At 37.8% G+C, this 23702-nt stretch overlaps 1 protein-coding gene across 3 annotated transcripts in view; it reads right to left on the bottom strand.

Moving 5' to 3' along the window:
- Positions 1-23702, bottom strand: part of LOC129718462 (NIF3-like protein 1) — a 59346-nt gene that overhangs the window by 17942 nt on the left and 17702 nt on the right. For all 3 annotated transcript variants that reach the window (XR_008726913.1, XM_055669266.1, XM_055669255.1), the window contains one exon: positions 8290-8618. Coding sequence is in view for 2 of the 3 variants with exons in the window: in XM_055669266.1 (XP_055525241.1) it covers positions 8290-8618 (329 nt within the window). In the remaining variant the exon portion in view is untranslated. The remainder of the gene's footprint in view (positions 1-8289; positions 8619-23702) is intronic.

Raw genomic sequence — 23702 nt, 5'->3', positions numbered from 1 at the left:
TAGAATACTTTCACAAGAAAGAAAACCCGGCTGCTTGCGTGTCTGTCATTTTTTAATTTGTTGTTCAATTCAATATCGGATAAGATACCGATCACATCTTGGCGTTATCACTGACAGTGAGAATAAAGTATTCCTTGTGATAAAATAAACAGTGAAAAGCTGATTTAACACTGAAAACTAGACGGCTCATGTGTTGTCAAAATGAGTCAACTTTTCATTGAATGCATTTACTAGTGCCCGCTATCGCACAGATACTGCATTTCACTAAAGTGCCTCACTGCATCAGCTGCTATCGATGCTAAACCCGCTGCAACTGCTACGCTATCCGTAGCCATGCCAATGTTTTGGCCGCTATACGCTGCTATTGGTATCCGCAGTCCCTGCATCAGCTGGCCCAGCTGCTATCGATGCTGAGATCCGCTGCAACTAGTCCACTGTCCATTGCTATGCCACAGCTGTGGCCGCTATCCGCCTGGTATCCACTGCACTGCTACTGCTGCTGCTAAGGGAAGACTGCTGTTGTCGCTGTCTAGAACTATTATGAGCGGCTTCGATTGATTGATTGATTTCTTTTAAAGGGACTTTAACCCCAAACGGTCATTCGTCCCTAATGAGCGGCTTCGACTGAAACAGGCTCTTATATAGGGATGAAAACCTATCGATAGTAGTAGGAAATCATCGATAACTATCGATAGCCATTTCAGTCGATATCTCCCATCCTTACTCTTATACAGACAAATAGCAAATTTAAAATGGCAAGGTCTATGATTCTGTCGACCGTGCTTGGAAAGCAATCATATTAACGACTTATTAGATCAGTCGATTTTTGCGCTTCAACAAGGATTGACCATTCTCAATAATATAGTTGCTTGTCATGATTTGGACTTGATAATTTTTGAATTTTAATTATGCAAAAAATTAATTTTTATGCTGATAATGAAAGCTTGTCGGATGTTGTGCTCATGACTGAAGGAAAAGATAATTCAGTACGTTCTGAGACACGGAGATGAAGCCAAATATATATCTGTTCCAAATTTCTTGGAAGTGTAAATTGATTTAAGAGAAAATATTAACTCTTCAATTAGGTTTTTATTTCATCCTGAAAAGGACAATTTGTTGTTTGATTCAATGACTGATAAGATGCCGATCACATCTTTGCGTTATCACTGGCAGTGCAAATAAAGTATTCCTTGAAGGAAAATAAACACTGAAAAGCTTTCCAGAACGTTCTTTTCGTTGGATGCATTTGCTAGTGTGCCTGCTATCGCTCAGAGACAGCATTTCACTAAAATGCCACACTGCATCAGTTGGCCCTGCTTATATAGAGGCTGAGACCAACGTCAACTGCTGCGCTATCCCCGTTGCCACAGTAGTGGACGCTTCCGTTGCCATTGGTATCCGTTGCCCTGCATCACCTGGTCCTGCTATCGATGCTGAGACGCGCTCCACTATCCGTTGCCATACCACAACTGAGGCCGTTATCCGGTGCACTGCTACTGCTGCTGTATCCACTGCTGCTGGTAAGAGCAAGCGCACCGGTGAGTTACCATTTGAGTTGCTATTTTCACAACGCTGGCCGTTGCTATTTTGGATAGCAACCGATGTTTGCACCGGTCGTTGCTATTGGGGATTACCAATTCATCTATTTCTTTTTAACGCCGGCAGTTGCTGATTTCTAACAGTTAGACATTATTCATCAAATAGCAACGATGCGGCACGTTGCTATTTGATGAATAATGTCTAACTGTTGTTTGTATTCTTGTGCTCGATAGTAAATGTTCGTAACAATATTATGAAAATAATGAGTGTTTCGAACATAATTGGTCGGCCCCAGAAGACGAAACGCTTTGACTTTGTTCAAACACGTCGTAGGACGCAAGTATCGGCGTGAACAAGTCTATTTTAATTTCGATTGAGCTGAAATTTTACACAGGGTGTTTTTTCGGGCGGGTAAACATTTATAGTTTTTTTTTTAATTCGAGATGACCATTTTGGTTGGCACTCTAATCTACACGAAGCATAAAGCTCAAGTCCTCACAAGATTGGTCAACCATGTCATTAGTTCAATAAACCTGGAAGGTTTGAGTGAATTGCTCGCGATTGTTACCGACTATTGCTGCTGACTCTTTTGAAGGCATGTTAGTTTCATTTTCCCGTTGCGTCCGGTTGTTGAAGAAAAAACCATTTTTCGCATCCACAGCTGTTTTAATCTTCGAAAACAACGTAAGTCGGAAATGGTCATCGGTATAGACCGGTGTTTCCGAAAAAAAAAACATTGTTAAAACGCTGGATGGCAAACTTCCTCAGTATAGCGGTCTATATTTTACCGTTTTCCAGGCTGAGAGCCACACCGAATCTTTCCAAAAATCCTTTTCATACTCGCGTTTAAAAAGATTTGTTTCGCGAAATCATTTTCTTCGTCACTAGAATCAACCAAATACTCGAGAACAATTTCCGCGTTCTACATTTAAATTTTGTTTGGCTGCAAATTTGCAAATATTAATAGTAAATTGTAGGAATTGAGACAGCACAAAGTACAAAATACAATTAATGAAAGTTCGCCAATTTTGAGTATAATAGTTATTGAAGGCAACGTTGCGAAACGTTCCACGGTCTAACGCAATTACTTTAATTAAACATACATGGATAAAAAATCCATGCACGCACAAACGAAGAAACCTGCAACAGAATTGTGTTATCGATAATTTGGGAGAACGGAAACAAAGTTAAAACAGAGTTGCTTGAAATAAAGGGGCTATTTAATGAAGCAGAAAGAACGCAGATCATTCCGGAAACAATTGACGGACAGATAAATTGGTTATTACTAGATGCGCAGAATTTTTGAGAAACACGACACACACAAACATTTTGCTAATGCTAGCTAGTGACGGTCTTTAGAAATTAGCAACTGCGGTCGTTAAAAAGAAGTAGATGAATTGGTAATCCCTAGAGACAGTGGAAATTCGCGGTAAAAAATTTGAAAATGCGCGGGTTGCAAAATAGGAAATATTCTAATTTCGCGGTAGTTTCGCGGCACCTGTTTTCTTCAGAAAATACTGAATAAAGTGATTTTTTCTCTGGTAAAAACAAGAAACAACTGTTTTATTTAATTTAATGTACGGTAATTTAACCGCACAATCCATAATTTCTTTCCATTACTAACTAAAAGCACGTGCTGTGTCAAATTATTTTCAGTTATATTGTGGTATTATTCATGTTATACTAACTCACGCTGCGTTCCGTATCTACCGCGTTTCCGGAAATCGATGAATATTTAATTATTATTAAACCGGGAAAATTCAGGAAAACGTCCGCGATTCGAATACCTGCCAAAATTTTAATACCAATCTCACTGTCGATTATTTTAAAAAAGATGCTGGCTTGCAGGCCCCCCTCATTCATCTTGCCAACTTGGATTTAATGGCTGCACTCTCAGGAATTCTATCATGAACGTCACCAATCGCAAAATTCAATTAGAACTGACAAAATCGCGTTGTACGAGAGCGGTTGTAGTACTGTTTTATGTTATAAGTTGCGTAGAAAACCACCTTCCATTTCTAATCTAGGTGCCCATTAATCTTTAGCTTTGTCCTTGTTGCTGGTTTTCATGACTTTCGTAGGTTGCAAATCGAAATGTTTCATGATTGTCATAGAATATTGCTGTTTTTTTATTATTGTCGCGACATTTCGCGGGTTTTTGTGAATTGCGCGGTCGAAGCTAGATTTCGCGGCTTCCGCGAAATCGCGATTTACCACTGTCCCTAGTAATCCTTAATAGCAACGAACGGTGCGAACATCGGTTGCTATCCAAAATACGGCCAGCGTTGTGAAAATAGCAACTCACCGGTGCGCTTGCTCTAAGCTGTCTTCGTAATACAGCGAATGTAATTGTAGGCAAATGAAAAAAAAAATTGTCAAGCAAAAAACAAAAATTGGTTGTTGATTGCTACGATTTCTTGCTGGATCTTGTTGATAATTTTGTTTAACATATCTTCTTACGTTTGTTAATAATTGAACCTATGTGAGGGCTTCCATATTATTGTGAAAGTAAGATCCATATTATAAATTTGATTTAATCGGAGTTCAATAAGACAAAACCATTTATTATGATAACGTAAGTATTATTGGATTTGGTTTGGTTTTTGCTTTGCCTTTTTAAGTCACTGAGCAAACAAATTGGTTCTGTCTGCGGTCTCTGATTATTTTGTAACAAAAAATCCCCTGATGACAGTGTTTAGTCACCGTTTCATACATAGGGTTACCATTTGGTCGGAGTTAAAAATCAGGACAATTTTTTCCAGCAAAAATTTGTTCTAAGCTATTTTTATTTTTTTGAGTTATCAATAAATAAAACACGTAATTTGCGATATGCACTTCAAAATACGCCAGAAGACTCATATTTAACGTATTTCTAGAACGATTCAACAGTGTTAGTAGATACATAAAGAATGCAACACTAGGAAACTGTTTGAAATAAACTTGTATGAATAAACAATTGTCAAAAAACGTTTGACGGTTTCAACGGCTAGACAATTTCAACCATTCATTTCAACCAAGATTCAAGCAAAGAAAAATTCTTTCGAAATAAGTTCGTTTCTTCCCGGAGTCAAGATGAAAGTACTGAACTGCTACTTTTTGAATGTCCGGCATCATTCAAAAATATCAGGACAAATGCTAAAATATGAAATAAATCAGGACGCTCCATATGGGTCTCAAAATCAGGACATGTCCTGCTAAATCAGGACGGATGGTATCCCTATTCATACAACCCTAGGGCTGTAAACCTTGTAGTATTTTCTTATGAAACGACAAAATTACTATCAACAACTGTGCTGAATATACATGGGTCTTCCCCAGGGCTCATGTTTAAGCCCCCTTCTTTACAGCTTTTATGTAAATGACATCGACGAATGTCTGGCAAATTCATGCACGATAAGACAACTTGCAGACGACAGTGTAATCTCTGTTCCAGGAGCCAAAGCTGCCGATTTGCAAGGACCATTGCAAGATACCTTGGACAATTTGTCTGCTTGGGCTTTACAGCTAGGTATCGAATTCTCTCCGGAGAAGACTGAGATAGTAGTTTTTTCTAGGAAGCATGAACCTGCTCAGCTTCAAACACAATTAATGGGTAAAACGATTTCTCAGGTTTTGGTACACAAATATCTTGGTGTCTGGTTCGACTCTAAAGGCACCTGGGGTTGTCACGTGAGGTATCTGATGAAAAAATGTCAACAAAGAGTGAATTTTCTTCGTACAATAACCGGACAATGGTGGGGAGCCCACCCAGGAGACCTTATAAGGCTTTACCAAACAACGATACTGTCTGTTGTTGAGTACGGGTGATTCTGCTTCCGCTCCGCAGCAAACACACATTTGATCAAACTGGAGCGAATACAATATCGTTGTTTGCGTATCGCCTTGGGTTGCATGCAATCGACCCATACGATGAGTTTGGAAATCTTAGCTGGAGTACTACTATTGAAAAACCGCTTCTGGAGCCTGTCTTCTCGTATTCTAATCAAATGTGAGGTCTTGAACCGCTCCGTGGTTGAAAATTTTGAAAGGTTAATCGAACTTAATTCTCAAACCCGTTTTATGGCATTATATTTCAATCACATGTCCCAAAATATTAACCCTTCTCCGAATATTCCAAATCGTGTCAACTTATTAAATACTTCTGATTCTACTGTGTTCTTCGATACATCCATGATAGAAGAAATTCGTGGAATCCCGGATCATTTACGCGTGCAGCAGATCCCTAAAAATTTTTCCAATAAATATCGAAACATCAACTGCGACAATATGTTCTACACTGACGGATCACTTCTTGATGGGTCCACTGGCTTCGGTATCTTCAATAATCATTTAGCCGTCTCCTATAAGCTCGATAATCCTGCTTCTGTTTACGTCGCAGAATTAGCTGCAATTCAGTACACCCTAGGGATTATTGAAAAAATGCCCACGGACCATTATTTCATCTTTACGGACAGTCTCAGTTCTATTGAGGCTCTCCGATCTATGAAAGATGTTAAGCACTCTCCGTATTTCCTGGGGAAAATACGGGAACATTTGAGTGCTTTATCCGAAAAATCGTTTCAGATTACCTTAGCGTGGGTCCCTTCTCACTGCTCGATACCGGGCAATGAGAAAGCGGACTCTTTGGCTAAGGTGGGTGCAATTAACGGCGATATTTATGAACGACCAATTGCCTTCAATGAATTTTTCGCATTTGTACGTCAGAATACGATCATCAGTTGGCAAAATTCTTGGACCAAGGGGGAACTGGGGAGGTGGTTACATTCCATAATTCCCAAGGTATCGACGAACCCGTGGTTCAAGGGGTTGGATGTAGGTCGAGATTTCATTTGCGTGATGTCTCGGCTTATGTCCAACCACTATAGGTTTGACGCGCATCTCCGTCGTATTGGGCTCGAAGAAAGCGGTATCTGTGCCTGTGGTGAAGGTTATCACGACATAGAGCACGTTGTTTGGTCATGCCTTGTTCACCGTGACGCCAGGTCTAAACTTGTAGCTTCCCTTCAGGCCGGAGGTAGACGGCCAGCTGTTCCTGTTCGTGATGTCTTGGCGAGCCTTGACCTACCCTACATGACCCTTATATATGTTTTCCTGAAATCCATCCATGCCCTAGTCTAGTCCCGTTCCCCTCCGTCTACACCCAACAAAACGACAAGAACACGTTTGAACCTCAAGCACAAAACCAGCAACCAGACCCCGCACAATAGAACCAGGACCCAAGGACTACGAGCCTCTGTCCCAACTCACGACATCGTGGCTCAGCAGAACGAATCCATACATGCCATTCGACGATTATCAGACGACCATTGAACAACAAAACACTGATTGGAAAATCCATGCTAGTTTTAAGTTAGACTTAATTTCAGCTCGTAGTCGGCAGCGAGGATAAAAAATTTGCTTTAGTTTTTAAGTCATCAGATATAATTGGCGCCGTTAAACATTAAATTGTATTTGTGCCGTGTCAAATAAATGTTATGTGAAGAAAGAAAAAACTGTGCTGAGAAAAAAACAAACCGTTTTGGTTGAGACAAAATTATTACTTATTTTTGAAAATTAAAACTTTTTTGTTTCTTATCTACCAGCACCAAATTTTGACAGGTGGTAGTAAACATTGTTAGTTTCAATGTGTGAAAATATTAAATATTTAAAAATGTACTTTTTGAGATATATTGAATATTTTGTGGCTAATTGGAAAATTTGGTACGGAAAAAAAGAACGTTGACGTAGACATAAGGTTATTTATAAAATTTCTTTCTTTGTTGTATTCAAGAGTGATCAATCACAATAGCTTTTATCCAAATAAAAAAAAACTCTCTAGAAATAATCCTGAAAAATAGCCAAATACCAGCTTGTATGAGTATGTATTTCCAGAACCGGGATAATATTATTGAACCGTAGATCGATCCCGAAATTTTTTCCGAGCAACCGCATTATTTCCAGAGATTTACACTAATAAATGATGTTGAATAAAAGTTATCAACACTGGGAAGATAATCTATCGTTATCTTAGCGTATATCATTCAAAGGATTAGCGATCACTCCCGAATGCAACAATGCAAGTGTTGTAACAAACCGCTACTGCTGTTTAGTTAGGATCGTTCTATTGGCCATCAATTAGAAAACTGATTTGCTTCAGCAGGAGAAGGCTCCTCCAATTCCCGGTTTACTAGGTATATATTATTCTGTCGATCATGCTAGAGGAAGCAAGCATCAAGCGACCAACCAAAGGTCAAAATCTGCGTTTCAACAAGGCTTGACAATTTTCAATAGCACAATAGATCGAATAATCAAATCACAATTTTCTGCTTTTGCACGGATTGATTTTTCAATCGATTGCTGCAAGAAGGAAGGAATTTTATTGAAAACTAAGCGACTTATTAGCATATGAAATTGGACATAATTTTCCCATTTCCGTTTTTAGATTGTCATGTTACACCCCTATGTAACTGGAATTCCGTACGTAGTTTTCCGTCAAAAACTTTATAAAGTATATTTTCTGGAATTGCAACTATATAATCTACAACTTTGCCAAAGACACTGTTTCAATCAAACAAACTGTTAATCTGATATAGAATATTTTATTAATCTGTCACATTTTTGGATAGGCCGTTTGAAAAGAGTCGTGGGTCAACATGAAGAACTGATATCATAAAATAATTTCTTCATCAAAAAGGAACATATGCGCAAGTTTCAACGAAATCGGAAATGATCGATCAGCATCGATTTGCGAAGTAGCGTGGACTGCCTAACCTCGAATTACACATATTCTGCCTGCTCCAAACGACGGATTAGACAAATTTTCTATAACAGGCTGTGCGCTGGCTAGAGGCAAGGATGCTGCTAACCAGTCATTCACACCATTTGTAACACTATCCCAACTGGTGTGCGGAGAATACAGAGCAATTTTGTTTTCCAAACAAATTGAAACAATCCGTTCTTTCCATGATTTTTGAGTGATCCTTTTTAGCGGAGCAAAAATAGGAGGATGGTAAGAAATAATCATATCGGAGCTTAGAGCCAATGCTTCGTCCAGCACGTTTTCTGTAAGGTCATTTGTTAGTAAAATTTTGTTGATGTTCCTGCAAACGATAAAAATTATTCAATCGAATTGTTAAATATTTCTGCAGTAGATACTAAACTATAATTAGAATAACCAGCTTACTAAGTATTTGGTTTGATCTAGGACTATGTTTTTTTTCGAACTGAATTTCTATTTTTAACAACGGCTTTTTCCGTTAACACGCAAGTACATTAAGCAGACAGTATGTGAGTAAAGAAAGAACGAAAAATAAGCGAACTGGAAATATGATACAGATTTGGAAAAATATACCGCATCCCGACGGGACATGAACCCGCAATCTCCCTGTCTCCGGCATGGTGTTTTGACCAATTAAACTACGGGGGACGGTGGTACTGTTCCACAATCTATATCGTATCACATTCCGCTGTCGACTTATTCTATTGCTCATCCCTAACTACAAACACTGCTGTGCAAGCGTTATTTATAGACTGAAAGGAATGTCTCATCACACACAGAAGAGTCAGCTGATGCTGATAACTCTTAAAGACCTGTGTGATCGAGACCAAAGTCAGTCTGCGTCGTGCTTGCAAGTGCGACACAACTACGGAAGGGGCTCCGTACGGCTAAATTTTTTCGAACTGAATTTTTATTTTTAACAACGGCTTTTTCCGTTAACACGCAAGTTCATATTTTTCCAAATCTGTATCATATTTCCAGTTCGCTTATTTTTCGTTCTTTCTCTACTCACATACTGTCTGCTTAATGAACTAGGACTATGTGTATATTGGAGTCTGTACAGGATGTAAAAAATTGTAATAAGCATGAAATATTGAGAACAGAAGTTTTCAGATTAATTCGAAAGAAGTTCGTTTGGTAGCTAATCCTAACGGAACATAAATTTACATTATAACATCGAAATCAAAGTCAAAAAATCACGCCTCTTGTGCGAAACCTTAATAAATTTGCACTGCTAGTGGAGTAGAAGTTTTTAAGAAGCGGATAAAAAAGCTTTGAAGCTTCCAATTTCCGTCCAAGTCAAAATTTCATGCATGGGCGCAACTACTGGGGCTTGGGAGGGCTTCAATAGAATAGAAACATGTAGCATTCTTTTCAATAAATGAATGAATTATTTATTCATCAAAATGGTATTTACACCCTTGATAGAGGAAGGCTAGACCCATGTTCTAAAGCTTTTATATTCGTTCTAGACATTACAATATTTTTTTGTACACTGCAAGATGTATCGGAAACTGTTTCTATTCACCCCGTTTTACGGTATGGAAAAAGTTATTGGAAGATGGTCAGAATCAAAATCAGCATGTGTGATCAATTCACTACATACACTACATATTTTTATCTGTTCGTACCAAATCGATCGTTGATGGATTTCTTACAGAAGAAAAGCATGTAGGACTATTCGGATATAAAATAGAATAATGTCCTGAGAAACACGCATTGAATAAAATTTTGCCATTGAGAATTACATGATCGATGTTTAGCGTTAAAATTGCAGATTATAAAAAAAAAATTCAACGTTTTCTGGAGAGTTTTTGTATATCACCTTTAAAATAGTTTTTGTGCCCGCGTGTGCATTGAAATGGTAAATACGCTGCGGCAACAAATAAAATCTCAAGTTCAGTTTGAACTTTAATTCCCAAAGTTTCAATAACTTCCGTCTCAAGATGAGGAAGAGCACGATGTTTGATTCGGCGATGGATTACCATTGCAACTCCACCGCCAGAATCCTGAATTCTGTCAAATCTATGAACCACGTAATTGGGATCCAGTTGCGTAGCGTGACCGAGTGACAACCGGGGCGGAAAATTTAGGTGTCACCCTACCAGGTTGCAGTGAAATCATTTTGTTTCAAAAATTGTGAGAGTAAGCACGTTCATTTTCAACTGCACTAAATCTACCAATTTTTGAAAAATTGGATGGGATTATACTCTTAGGAGCAATTTTTTTAATTTTCGAGAGTTTCATCGCGAAATTGATCCACCTAATAGGGTGTTCTAGGGGTATTTATATTATTATTTCTTTTGATAAGAAATGTCAAAAGAAACACATATTCTACTGACTTTTTTTAATTTAAATAGCAAAACTTTTGAAAAAAATCGAATTCAAATTTAAACAACTGTAAGTGGTTTAAAGACATATCCTACCGTCAAGAAATCAAAACACAGGGAGGCCAGTTCATTTCTCAAATATCTTCACACTCCACAAATAATGTCTTTATACATAGAAAACGGTCCCCGTTTAAAATTTACAAAACTTCCAGTGACACATTAAATCGAGTGAGATTAATCAACCGACTGTAAGGCATCCACTTATTCACACGCGCTCAAATGTTTTCAATATTAAGATATGTCTTCACATCTGACATCTTTGTCATGACACGTAAACCAGGGTTATATTTTCCACAAGCCAGCAGTAGAAATGTCACTTAGCTTACTATCAGGGTTATATTCCCCAAAAAACCAGCAACAGTAAAGTCACTCTGTGCACTACTTGCCAGTTAGTGAAAATTTAAAACAAATATAATTTTTCAATTTTTAAATCAAAGAAAACTCGTAGAGATCTAAGACAAATTACGTTATGTCTACTGAAAGGTCGGTTATCGATTAGTATAAGAAAAAGCAGGTATTTTTTTCAAATTAAAACCCCTATTGATAATTTATCTCACGAATGTCACCTTTTTGAAGGTGACACGTCTGAAAATTTTCCTCATGGATGTCACCCCCTAAAGGGACACCCGAGGCGGACCACCTAAAGCCCTAGAGATAAAGCTTGGCCGACTGTCACTGAAAAGTTCCAATCGAACAGTCAACAATTTTTTCATCATAGTTTCAACATTGCTGATGTTCGATTGGAACGAGTTTTGACAGTTCGATTGGAGCTTTTAGTGACAGTCGGCCAAACTTTAACTTTAGGCCTTTAGGACTACCTCCTCCGCTTACCACGCTACGCCAGTGTTGGAATTATATTTTAATTTAATGTTAAGCTTCTAAAAAGTTTTAGAAATAATTGCTATGTGCCCATTATTTACTGTTAAAAAATTTAAAAGTCTATTCTATTGACTTTCAATGAGAGAGCATTCCAATTCGAAAGTTTGATTGATTTATCTACAATCATTGTCAAATTCTAAATTTGAAACGATTTTAAAGGTGAAATTTGTTCCAATTTGAATTGCTTCAAACATGGAATTTGCCTGCAACATGGCGTTCATAAGATCGAACATTGCCTATTGCAGAAAAGAAAGTTTACCTGCTGCAATGAGCCCCAGGTAGTTAATATTAGAAAATATATTCTAACTAATATACCTCTAACCTGTACATACGATACTCGATGCTGTACAGTAAAGATACTCAGAGAGAGAGAGAGAGAGAGAGAGAGAGATAAGCGATAAAAAAAACCGCCAATTTGACAACTAGGTTTCACATGTCAGAGGTGCCAGATCTCTTCTCAAAGCGCAGTGTGGACTAACTTTTTCATTCGACTCATATAACTGATGGTGACGGTGGAAGTTCTGGGGAATAATAAAGTGCATCCCAAAAACCGTGAAGGTGTTAAATTTTATACACTTTCACCATAATTGAACAATATTTTGTTGACCATACAAAAGGTTTGTGAGCCACCAGTTAAAAATCGCTGTGATAAAGCAATTTTGGAGTATTCTCAATTCATTGTTTAGCAATAGAACATGAAAAACGTGAGAAGATGAATATATCCTTTATTGTACCTGATTGCAATACCTTTTAATCTGTCACCTTTCTTGCTCGTTTGGCTCAAAACATTCTCTCCGCATATTTCTTCCTCTGAGTATTGCTACTGTACAGGAGTAGAAAAATTGGACGGTCCAATCAGAGAATTAGCAATATGTTTCGAAGTTCTGGATGGGAAATTAAATTTGATTTACTTTGCCTTGTCTTAACAATAGTTAAACGGACTGGGCATTGGAAAAAATTTAACATATGGTTGCCGTTACACTTGGCACAGTGATAATTTTTACTCTCTTTCTAAAGACATATGTCCTTTTTGTGATAAGAGTTTCAGAATTTAGATCCATGGCCATATCGTTGGTATGCTTTTCACCTCCGCCATATTTTCTATACAACTCCCACTTTACCCGCACATTATAGATAGCATGTGCTTTTCGAAAATTTTGAATTGTTGACCTCAGTAACCGCACTGAAATGAGTTAGATAAGTTAACTACTTAACAAGGGAATGAGTTGAATAATTAACAAGGGAAATTTCAGTTCTCTGACTGTTTTCACCTCATGATTTCTGTTTCATTGGAACTACTTGGGTAGGGGCTATGCCAACTAATTCTGTCAAAGTAATTTCGATCTCATCAACGGTTTGCTCGTTGGTGAGACCTTTCTAGACAACCCTGAACGGCTTGACGTTCTTGGTGTCATAGGTAAAAAATTTGTACATCTTGTCAGTTAAATACTGAATAAGACGATTATAGCCCGTAATTGACTCAGCTAATAAACAACCTTCGCCTCTACGGCCAACTCTGACGTCAGAAAAAAATGTTGAAAGTTCCTTTTTAAAGTCAATTTATTTCACCGGCTTCTTGCTCAGGCAAAATGCCAAATACATTTTCGCTGCATACACTCGAATTGCCTGTCCGATTGGTCAGACGTATTTTCGGTTGCTTGTGGACTGGTCTTTGAATGCCTATAACTTTCGGGACAGCTCAGGACGTACTGAGCAGAGATGGCAGATGTTATTGGAAAATTTCTGCGCCTGCTCGCCTGAAAAAATCTGCTCGATATCTAGAAAAAAATCTATAAGGCAATCCACGAGACAGTGGCAAACAGCTGATTGCAGTTTGTTTTCAACTTTTGACAACTTCAGGTTTGTACGAACGGTCGCAACTTGGATGCAATGCGGATCGAAAAGCGTAACAAACAAAAATTGTCCTATCGGTTGATCTAGTATTGCGTGGGGCAATCCTTTACACAACAATAGAAAATCACTTTAGATTTATTTTCCGACTCTAGAAGATCTCGTGTTCGGTTGTGTTTTGGGTTTGGGTTTGTACTTGAAAAACAACAACAATATCAAACGTACAAGCAATGAAACGTCACCCGGGGATTGCCTTATACGTTATTCGAAAAAATTTCGTTCTTGCGAGCAGAAATCTGTAAAAATCGAGCAGTTTGTTCATTTATTGACGCTTCACATGATGTTTTTTCGACAAAATCAGCGGAACTCATTTCCCGAAGTTCAGTAGCAGGTAGCAAGATGAATGATTTGCGTTTTCTTTATTTAATGACTCTCGTCCACCGCGTTAACAGGTAGTTCGTTTTTTCGACAAAATCAGCGGAACTCATTTCCCGAAGTTCAGTAGCAGCTAGCAAGATGAATGATTTGCGTTTTCTTTATTTAATGACTCTCGTCCACCGCGTTAACAGGTAGTTCGTTTTTTCGGTTAGGTCAATACAGGGAAAACTAGTGATGATTCCCGTGAGCTCGGCAAGTGCGGAGAGAAGCTTCTCAGCAATAATTCGAAGATTGAAAACGTGGCTTCGTATACGTACAGCACCCAAGATCGATTCTCAAACTTACACTGAATCAAGTAATCATGTAAAAGTTATTGGAAAACATATATGAAGGTTTTCTAATAGCATTATCACATAGAAAATCACATTACGGTTTTAGTTATATTCATTGGAATAATCACATGTCTTGTATATGTTTCACTCTGATGAGAATTATTGGTTTTTTATATACTTCAAATGCTTGTGCTTGTAATGTTCAGTCTGGTAGTTTGAAGTTGCATTTTTCCGAAATTTATAGATTAAATTGATTAAAGAGATTGAATTGATCCATTTATTTCAATTTTGTTTGAGGTATACTATAAATAATATAAATTATAAATAAATATAACTGTAACATTCTGAGAACGCACAGAACGGAAATACCCATATTGGATTGCATTTTGTGATTTGGGGATGTTTTACAGGAACTGGAAGTCGCTATTTCGAATTTCAAAATGACGTATGGAGTTCGGAAGTTTCGGAAGTATTGAAATGGTTGGCCAAATACCACTTTAGGTTATTTTCCTGAAACCAGAAATCGTTATTTTGGAAAATGTTATGTGGCTTCATTTCCAAATATACCACACTCGAGTGATAACCAGATATTCGTCAATCGTTCACAGTAAAACCTCTTTTTACGTAACTCAAGAATTAAATCAAAGTAAGAAGAATTTAGGGTGACCATTCATGCTTAGTTCTCCTCTATAGGTAATCACATCTAAAGAGATAACATGTGAATTTTTATAACGAAAATGTTTGTTGGTGTCCAAGGAACACGTCTGAGAAAAGGTTAACGTTTTATTCCACATAACTACGTAGAAATTTAAAAAAAAAAGAAGATTAAACCAATGAAATGCGGCCTTTCCTCCAGCCAAATGTCCCAAGATCTAGTTTTGGTAAAAGTAAAAAAAGTATTTCGAATTCCGGAATGTGTTACTATTCACAAAGCTACGAAAACATCAAAAATGTACTTTTTTCTGCTCGACTCGCACCAAATTAAAACATAATTCTTCTGCAAAAAAATAATTGCAGATGTTGAAGGAACAACGAACATTTTATTGAAAAAAATTATTTCACAGGCGAATTGAGCCATGCTCAAAAAGTCAAAATTTTGCATGTATTATATATATATATATATATATATATATATATATATATATATATATATATATATATATATATATATATATATATATATATATATATATATATATATATATATATATATATATATATATATATATATATATATATATATATATATATTTATATATACATGTTTACATTGCAGTTATCGAATGCCGTTCGATAACTGCAACACTTGATACATGCCAAAATTTAGAGGGGGGTCCGTTACTACCATTTTTGTTTACAATGATGTCGAAATGTATTTTTTCAATGGAATAGTGGCAAAAAATAGCAGAAAACTAAAAGAGGCAAGCTTTTTGATTAATCAATTTGATATTCATATTTCCGCATCATAATTTATTGCGTTTTAGTAACTACTTTACATAACCAATATGTAGGCGAAGATAAAGTTCATCACTACAGAAGATCATTTTACGAGACGTTTCTGAACTCAATTCATGAATAAAATTTTGACAGAAAGCTCGGAACCGCTGCCATAACGCAAGTAAAAGCAACATCAACGTCAGCAGGATCCGTGACACCTATCAGTTCCTAAAATGGTCTATTTAACGCTAGGTCACAAAATATTGTTTGTGATCTACTATGCACTGCCTCACTGAGTAGTGAAAGCTAGCCAAACAATGCACAAGGAATATTTTTTTCCCTTATAATAATTACGGAAAGTGAACCACATAACATGGTGATTTTGCTTCATTGATTAAGGGGTCATATACTTTTTTAGCTTTCAAAAAACCGAAAAAAATTTTATTGCATTATCTTCAAATACAACATCTTGAGAACATTTTCACAAATTTCCATAAAGATCTGAGCAAAAGGAAGAAAGTTAGAACGATTTGCAGGGCGCCTCGCCACGGCCGCATAAGCTAAACTTGAAACTTTACACGCGATTATCTCGGAATAGTTTTCCGAAAAATGACTTTGCCGTGATCCTGATTACGGCAAAACTAGTGAACCGATTACTTTCGTCTTTTTTTTTTAATTTTCGTTATTAAATTCGCCGGTCCTTGAACGATCGCTTTTTGAAACATACAGTTACATTTTGCCGCAAAAAAAAAATTATTGCAATTTTTAGCGCTCAAAACGTGCATTTTTTGGGAAAAACGTTTCCGTTTGCACTGAAAACAAAATACTCATAAAAGCGATCGTTCAAGGACACGGCACACTTCTAAACTAATGAAATTATATAAGTTTTTTGATTAAGGTTGACCCGCTGAGTTTCTATCAGGATCACCGCAATCCTCTGCAAAAAATAGCGTTTCGGGGAAACGGCCATTACTCCAGTAATAATTGGTATATCTCAAAATCAAACGTATTTTGTTGTTGTTGATAAACTGTGCTTTCAGAAAAATACCACTTTGATGCAATGAAAATGGTGCTATGCACTTGAAAATAAATTCAAACTTCCCTCATTTTTCTCGACCAAAAAGGTATATAACCCACTTGATAGTGGAGATCTATAAACTCCCATCTAGAATGAAGAGACAACAAGTAAACGAAATCGAAATGAAAAAGTCCTTTTGAAATGTTTCTAGATATTCAACAATTTTCATTTTCGAATGCATTTTGAATCCCCCCGCGAGATTTGTCACTTCAATGTCAAATATGACTTTGATTTCAGATTTGACGGATTGCGGTCCGATAACTGCAAAGTTGTTGCAGTCATCGGTCTTGCAGTTAAAAAGCGTTGCAGTTAAAAGACTTGCAGTTATCGAACGGCGACTGTAATATCTCAAGTTTTAGTGATCAGATACTAATTATTCTTCCTCAAATGTCTTTCCTGAACATAAACAAACATTGTAGTGAAAAAAGAAGCATATGTCATCGCTTTGAATTTTGATATAGTGGCAAATTCAGCACAGAAAGTCATAATTTTGCATGTTTCACGTAGTTTTGTGAATAATATCTCAAGTTTTAGTAATTAGATTTTTTTTTTCTCGAATGTCTTTCGTGAACATCAACAAACATCTGAAAAGAGAATCACATGTCATCGCTTTGAATTTTGATTTGGAGACGAATTAAGTATGAAAAGTCATAATTTTGCATGTTTTACGTAGTTTTGTGAATAATATCCCAAGTTTTAGTAATTGGATACCTATTATTTTCTCTCAAATTTCTTTCCTGAACATCAGCGAACATTTTCATGTTAAAAACCTACATATCACCGCTTATTATTTTTGATTTAGGACGATTCGAAATTATGATTACTGTATACCTCAGAGACTGAGGGAATAATATCAATAAGATCAAGCGTTACGGAATTCCATTTTTATATAGTAGATTAAATTTATCCAATGAATTTACCGTACCAAAAGATCTTTTAATATTATATGATTCCATTAGAAATCCATTTGTAAATTAAATGTGATATAATAATTTTAACGAACCGAACGATGAAATAATAATTATCGGATTTTCAACTCCATTTTATTTGATGTTTATTTACGTCTAACATATGTCGTAAAAATTTAAACTTACAGGCAATATTGCGGAATACATTTTATAAAGTAGATATATAAAACCGTCATGTATCGAAACCAACATATAAATCTTATTGATAAATTCAATAAAAAACACTCGTCGCCGTGACTTTGGAATTTTCGTCAGTTTGCTTGTGAAGTTTGGTTTTGACGTTTGGATTTGGTATCGAATAGCAATACTCAGAAGAAGAGATATGCGAAGAGAATGTTGTGAGCCAATCGAACATGTCAAAATCTGAGCCAAACAAACAAGAAAGGTAACACATTAAAAGGTATTGCAATCAGTTACAATAAAAGATATATTTTTCTTTACACGTTTTTCATGTTTTGTTGCTATACAATGAATTGAGAATGCTCCAAAATTGCTGTATCATATTAACGTAGCAGTATTAAATCGAAATCACGACTTTCGTTGCGCGCGACTTTTCGATGCGACTTTCAATATCCTGACGTGGGAGGTAGTGCGCTGTATAGCACATCGGATGCGCTATACAACGCACTATTTGCGACGTAAGGTAAAATGTGCGGCATAAGAGTAAAATCAATTGTCGCCAGTCGACAACTACAATGTTCAATTAATTGGATAATACCACAGATAACAGACATCCAAACTAGAACAACAAACTCCAGCAATCGCGTGTAAAATTTCAAATTCTTACTCGTTTGGTATGCTAACGACATCTTTCTGCAACTTGCGACTTTAACCACTTTAGTGATGGCAGCGCTGGATTACAGTCAAAGCTGCCAGACGTATTAAAATTCTCACAGATTATGCAGTCCCTGTTTTTGCAACAATACTACACTGATTTTGTATGGTTTATGTTTTTTTTTAAATCAACACTAAAACAAACAAATTTATCGCAAACATAAACTGGAATTGAATAAAAATGTCGATAATGACAAATCACCGTTTGCTCACAATTTCTACATTAAAAAACGGCAACCCTTCTCATTGCGATAATATCTATAAGAGCTGAAAAACTATCGATTTTATCAAATCATTGACTACTAAGTGTTCTTAGCGCCACCATTCTGCGTATTGCGACACACTAAAAAACCGTTGCATCTTTTTACACATGAAGCGAAATTAGCTTGGATGTCTGTTATCTGTGATAATACTGATTTTCAACCGGTGGTTTACAAACCTTTTGTATGGTCAACAAAATAATGATCAATTATGGCGAAGGTCCGTACACCTTAATGTTTTTCTTCAGTTTTAAGCATTATAAAAATAAAAATTCATATGATAGTTACATGTACCTATCCGTTGAGCTGTTGGCCTTCTGTTAAATCAAACTATGCGCCAGTAGGCCATGAAATAAAAATATTAAAAATGAAAAATCAATCGTGTATCGGTTTCAGTTGCCATTTCGTTGTATCGTTAGGGAATTTACTAAGGAAACGTTCTTTAGATGAAAACGATTTTCAAGTGGGATATAAGTGTTTTACTCTGTGAATCTTTTTGAAATTGATGGAAAAGGTAAGTCTTTGTTATTTTCGAGCTGTATATTGTTTGGTAATTAGTGTAAATCGTATTTATTCAACAAAAACTGTGCCGTACGGATTTTGATTCTTGTTAATTGCTTGAATCGAAATCCGTACAGCGTGTGTATCATGCATATATTGTTGAACTTTCTTTTTGTTTTCAACATATTTTGGAAGAAAACAAATATAAATATACGGCAAACAATTTCGAAGGAGCTGTGACTGAGGTGCGCAAGGGAAAGTCTGAATCAAGACAAAAAACTGTGTACGGATTTCGATTCAAAACATGTTCTATTTGAACATGATTATTCCGAGTTTCGGAGTGATTTTAATCATTTTGCTTGATAATAGTGATAAAATATAAGTAGACCTATGAGTAAACATGTCAGTTTAAAGCAATATGTGATTTATTGATTTTATATTGACCATCGAAAATTATCATGTGCTTAGGTGTACGGATTTCGATCCAGCACGGTATATTAAAATAGACATAAACATATAATTTTACACTTTCGCGGTTTTTATGATGCTCTTTATTATTTCTCAGGACTCCCACCGTCACCATCAGTTATACGAGTCGAATGAAAAATTTAGTCCATATTTCGCTTTGAGAAGAGATCTGGCACCTCTGACATGTAAACCTAGTTGCCAATTTGGCGGCTTTTTTCATCGCATATCTCTCTCTGACCGAAAAAAAATTTACGATGTATTTTGCGGTGAGAACAGTAAACGGACAATGTTTCGTATTGTAACCATAAAAAACATGGCATTTTTACTGTAAACTTGCAAACGATTTTTGTCATTACCATGTTTTAACAACGTTTTTGGTTGTTGCATCTACCACCGACAATATTTTTTCAATGAAAAACATCGTCAGTGACTTCTAAATGTATGGAAAAAATGCCTGAAAAAATGCTGTTAAGATACATAACAACACCCCTTTTTCATGGTAAAAAAGACAAAACCTATGTTTTTTATTGTTCTGGACAATGATATTGGTTGTAAAATTGATGTATTTACAATGAAAAATGTAGTTAAATTATGGTATAACTATGTACAATTACAGCAACTTTTGAGGTCATTTTGATGTTATTTTTTTTCGGGTGAGTATCTATAGTATCGAATAATCCAGATTGTTATTCAAAATGGCTACATCACGAAAAGACGGCGTCTTATTGAGCGATTGGAAGGAATATTCCTCATCCCCAATAGGTAAGTTATTTTTCTATACTTCATTTGAGTTTCAACTATAGATCACACCGATGAAAATGGCACTTGTTAAATCGTATCATAATTCCGAGTTGTGCTCTCGTCGTGTTCGGTCGCAATTTTATTTCGATCTCGATAGTGCCGACCAGTAATTCGCCTTCAAGGTGCATTGTGCCCCCCTGCCTGTTGCCGTCGTCGCTGTTCAAGACAGCAAAAAGAAGAATAAGTCAACAATAGCCCGTGCGTTGCAACGCTGCCTGAAGAAACGCGGTACCCGGCGCACGGCCGTTTGGCTGTATTAGTCGATCGGACAACCAAGGAAGGAAGCAGCAAGCAGAGATTGGCATCGCCCATGCGCTGATTGTGGAGGAGAGCGGCTGCATAAGCTAAGTAGTTTTTTTTCTTGGTTTTTTTTCTACAAAATTATTTGTTAATTGGCATTTTGCGTGTGTGGTTCACGCGTCCAACATGGACGACGATGGTGGCATGACCGAAAGCGGGGATGAAAACCCGCTCGTTCCACCGCCTAGCCCTCCCGGATACAAAGTTCCAAGGGTTAAAATTGGAACCCCGCAGGAATTTACCCATCGGCTAAAGGAGTATCCGGAGGGCAAAGCTGGTATTGGGGCTGTATTTTTCCGGCCGAATATTAAAGCATTGAACACAATGCAAATTTGTAGCGATCTGGCACGGTTTTCAGCCGTGACTGAAATAACGAAAGTACGCCCGAATAAGCTGCGTGTTTTGGTGTCTGACTTCGAGCAAGCAAACGAGATTGCTGCTTGTGAGCTCTTCACGCGGAAGTACCACGTGTACATTCCAGCTCGCGTAGTAGAGATTGACGGTGTGGTCAGCGAATCGAGCCTGACCGTCGAGGACCTGTTGAAGGCTGGGAAAGGCCTGTTCAAGGATTCTAGCCTTCAACCAGCCAAGATACTTTAATGTAAGCAATTACATTCAGTATCGCTTGACAAGGGTGTAAAAACTTACACCCCATCAGACTCTTTTCGCGTGACTTTCGCCGGGTCTGCTCTGCCGAGCTATGTGCTCGTGGACAAGGTGCGTCTGCCTGTGCGCTTGTTTGTACCGCGGGTAATGAATTGCCTCAAGTGCAAACAGTTGGGCCATACGGCCTCCCACTGTGGCAATAAAGCACTTTGTGGCAAGTGCGGAGAGCAACATGCGGATGACGCCTGTAATAAGGTCGCTGAAAAGTGCCTCTATTGTGGGCAAACTCCGCATGAGCTGTCTGCATGTCCCGCGTACAAACAGCGCAAAGACAAGATCAAGCGGTCTCTGAAAAAAATGCTCAAAGAGGCCGCTGCCACCAAACTGGTTTCCCCGATCTCTTCGAGGTCTTGTCATCCGATGAGTCTGATTCTGACGATTCAGTTGGGGAACCTTCTTTTGTTGAACCCGGGAAATCTAGCAAGAGGAAAAACCTTTCTTCTCCTAGGCTTCCTAGGAAAGGACAGAGCAGTTCTCCATCTGAAGTGACTGATACTAAGAAACTAAGAAGTGCTGTAGAAAATCCGAAGCAAACTCCTCCGGGATTGGCAAAATTGAATTCAAATAAGGAGTTTCCGGCACTTCCAGGAACATCAAAAAACCCAACTGTTCCTTCTTTTTCGTCCAAGATTCAGCCAGAATCTGGACTGCTGAAGTTTTCAGATATTGTGGACTGGATTTTTGAAAATTTTAACATAACTGATCCTCTTAAAAGTCTTCTGCTGGCATTTTTACCGAAAGTAAAAACGTTTTTGAAGCAGTTGACTGCTAAATGGCCCCTCCTTGCAGCGATCGTATCCTTCGATGGCCAATTCATCGGCTGAGATGAAGGATTCTATCTCTATTTTACAGTGGAATTGTAGAAGTATCATCCCCAAAATTGATTCATTCAAAGTTTTGATTAATAAGCATAAATGCGATGCATTTTCCCTCTGTGAAACTTGGCTCACTTCAAATGTAGATTTCAACTTCCATGATTTTAACATAATTCGCCTTGATTGAGACACCCCTTACGGAGGAGTACTTCTAGGGATTAAGAAGGGCTATTCTTTCTATCGTATTAACCTTCCCTCGGTCCCAGGCGTCGAAGCTGTCGCATGTCAAATGACAATACAAGGTAAAAAGCTTTGTATTGCCTCAATATATATTCCTCGCAGAGCACAGGTAGGGCAACGGCTGCTCTTTGATTTAATAGAACTTCTTCCCTCGCCACGTTTGATTCTGGGAGATTTTAACTCTCACGGCGTGGCTTGGGGTTCCCCTTCTAATGCTCACCGTTCCTCTTTGATCTATAACCTCTGCGACGACTTCGACATGACAATATTAAACAACGGGGATATGACACGCGTTCCGAAATCTCCAGCGCGCCCCAGTGCTTAAGATTTATCTTTAAGTTCAACGTCACTACGGTTGGATTGCATATGGAAGGTAGTCCTTGATCCCCACGGTAGCGATCATTTGCCTATTCAAATTTCAATTGATAATGGTTCAACTCGCACGCGATCAGTTGATATTCCGTATGACCTCACACGGAATATCGATTGGAAATTATACGAGGAAATGATATCAGAAGCTGTCGAGTCGATTCTACATCACCCACCACTTGAAGAATACAACCTCCTCGCGGGCTTGATTCTCGACGCCGCGTTGCAAGCCCAAACGAAGAAATATCCCGGCGTGACGATCAAAGAACGCCCTCCCACTCCGTGGTGGGACAAAGTGTGCTCGGAAAAATCCGACGCGTTTAAGGCCTTCTTTTGGGTGAAAGGTAAACCCGATGACTTTAAGCGGTATTTGGCGCTTGAGACCAAGTTTCAAAGCTTGGTCCGAGCAAAGAAACGCGAATATTGGCGCCGGTTCGTAAACGAAACGTCGAGGGAGACATCGATGAGCACTCTTTGGAAAACAGCCCGAAGAATGCGAAACCGTATAACGGTCAACGAAAGCGAGGAGTCTTCGAGTCGGTGGATATTTGATTTTGCCAGGAAAGTATGTCCGGACTCTGTTCCTGCGCAAAACTTTGTTAGCGATACGTCTCCGGGCCACGACGCGATAGAATCACCTTTTACGATGGCAGAATTTTCAGTTGCCCTCCTGTCCTGTAACAATAACGCACCTGGATTAGATAGAATCAAATTCAACTTATTGAAGAATCTACCCGGCACTGCCAAGAGGCGCTTGTTGAACTTGTTCAATAAGTTCCTGGAGCAAAATATTGTACCGCAGGATTGGAGGCAAGTGAAAGTGGTCGCCATCCAAAAAC

This window comes from Wyeomyia smithii, chromosome 1, assembly GCF_029784165.1.
Source record: "Wyeomyia smithii strain HCP4-BCI-WySm-NY-G18 chromosome 1, ASM2978416v1, whole genome shotgun sequence".
Classification (NCBI taxonomy): Eukaryota; Metazoa; Arthropoda; class Insecta; order Diptera; family Culicidae; genus Wyeomyia; species Wyeomyia smithii.
The sequence above is the reverse complement of the archived record's forward strand: the minus strand, read 5'-3'. Positions and strand labels throughout refer to the sequence as shown.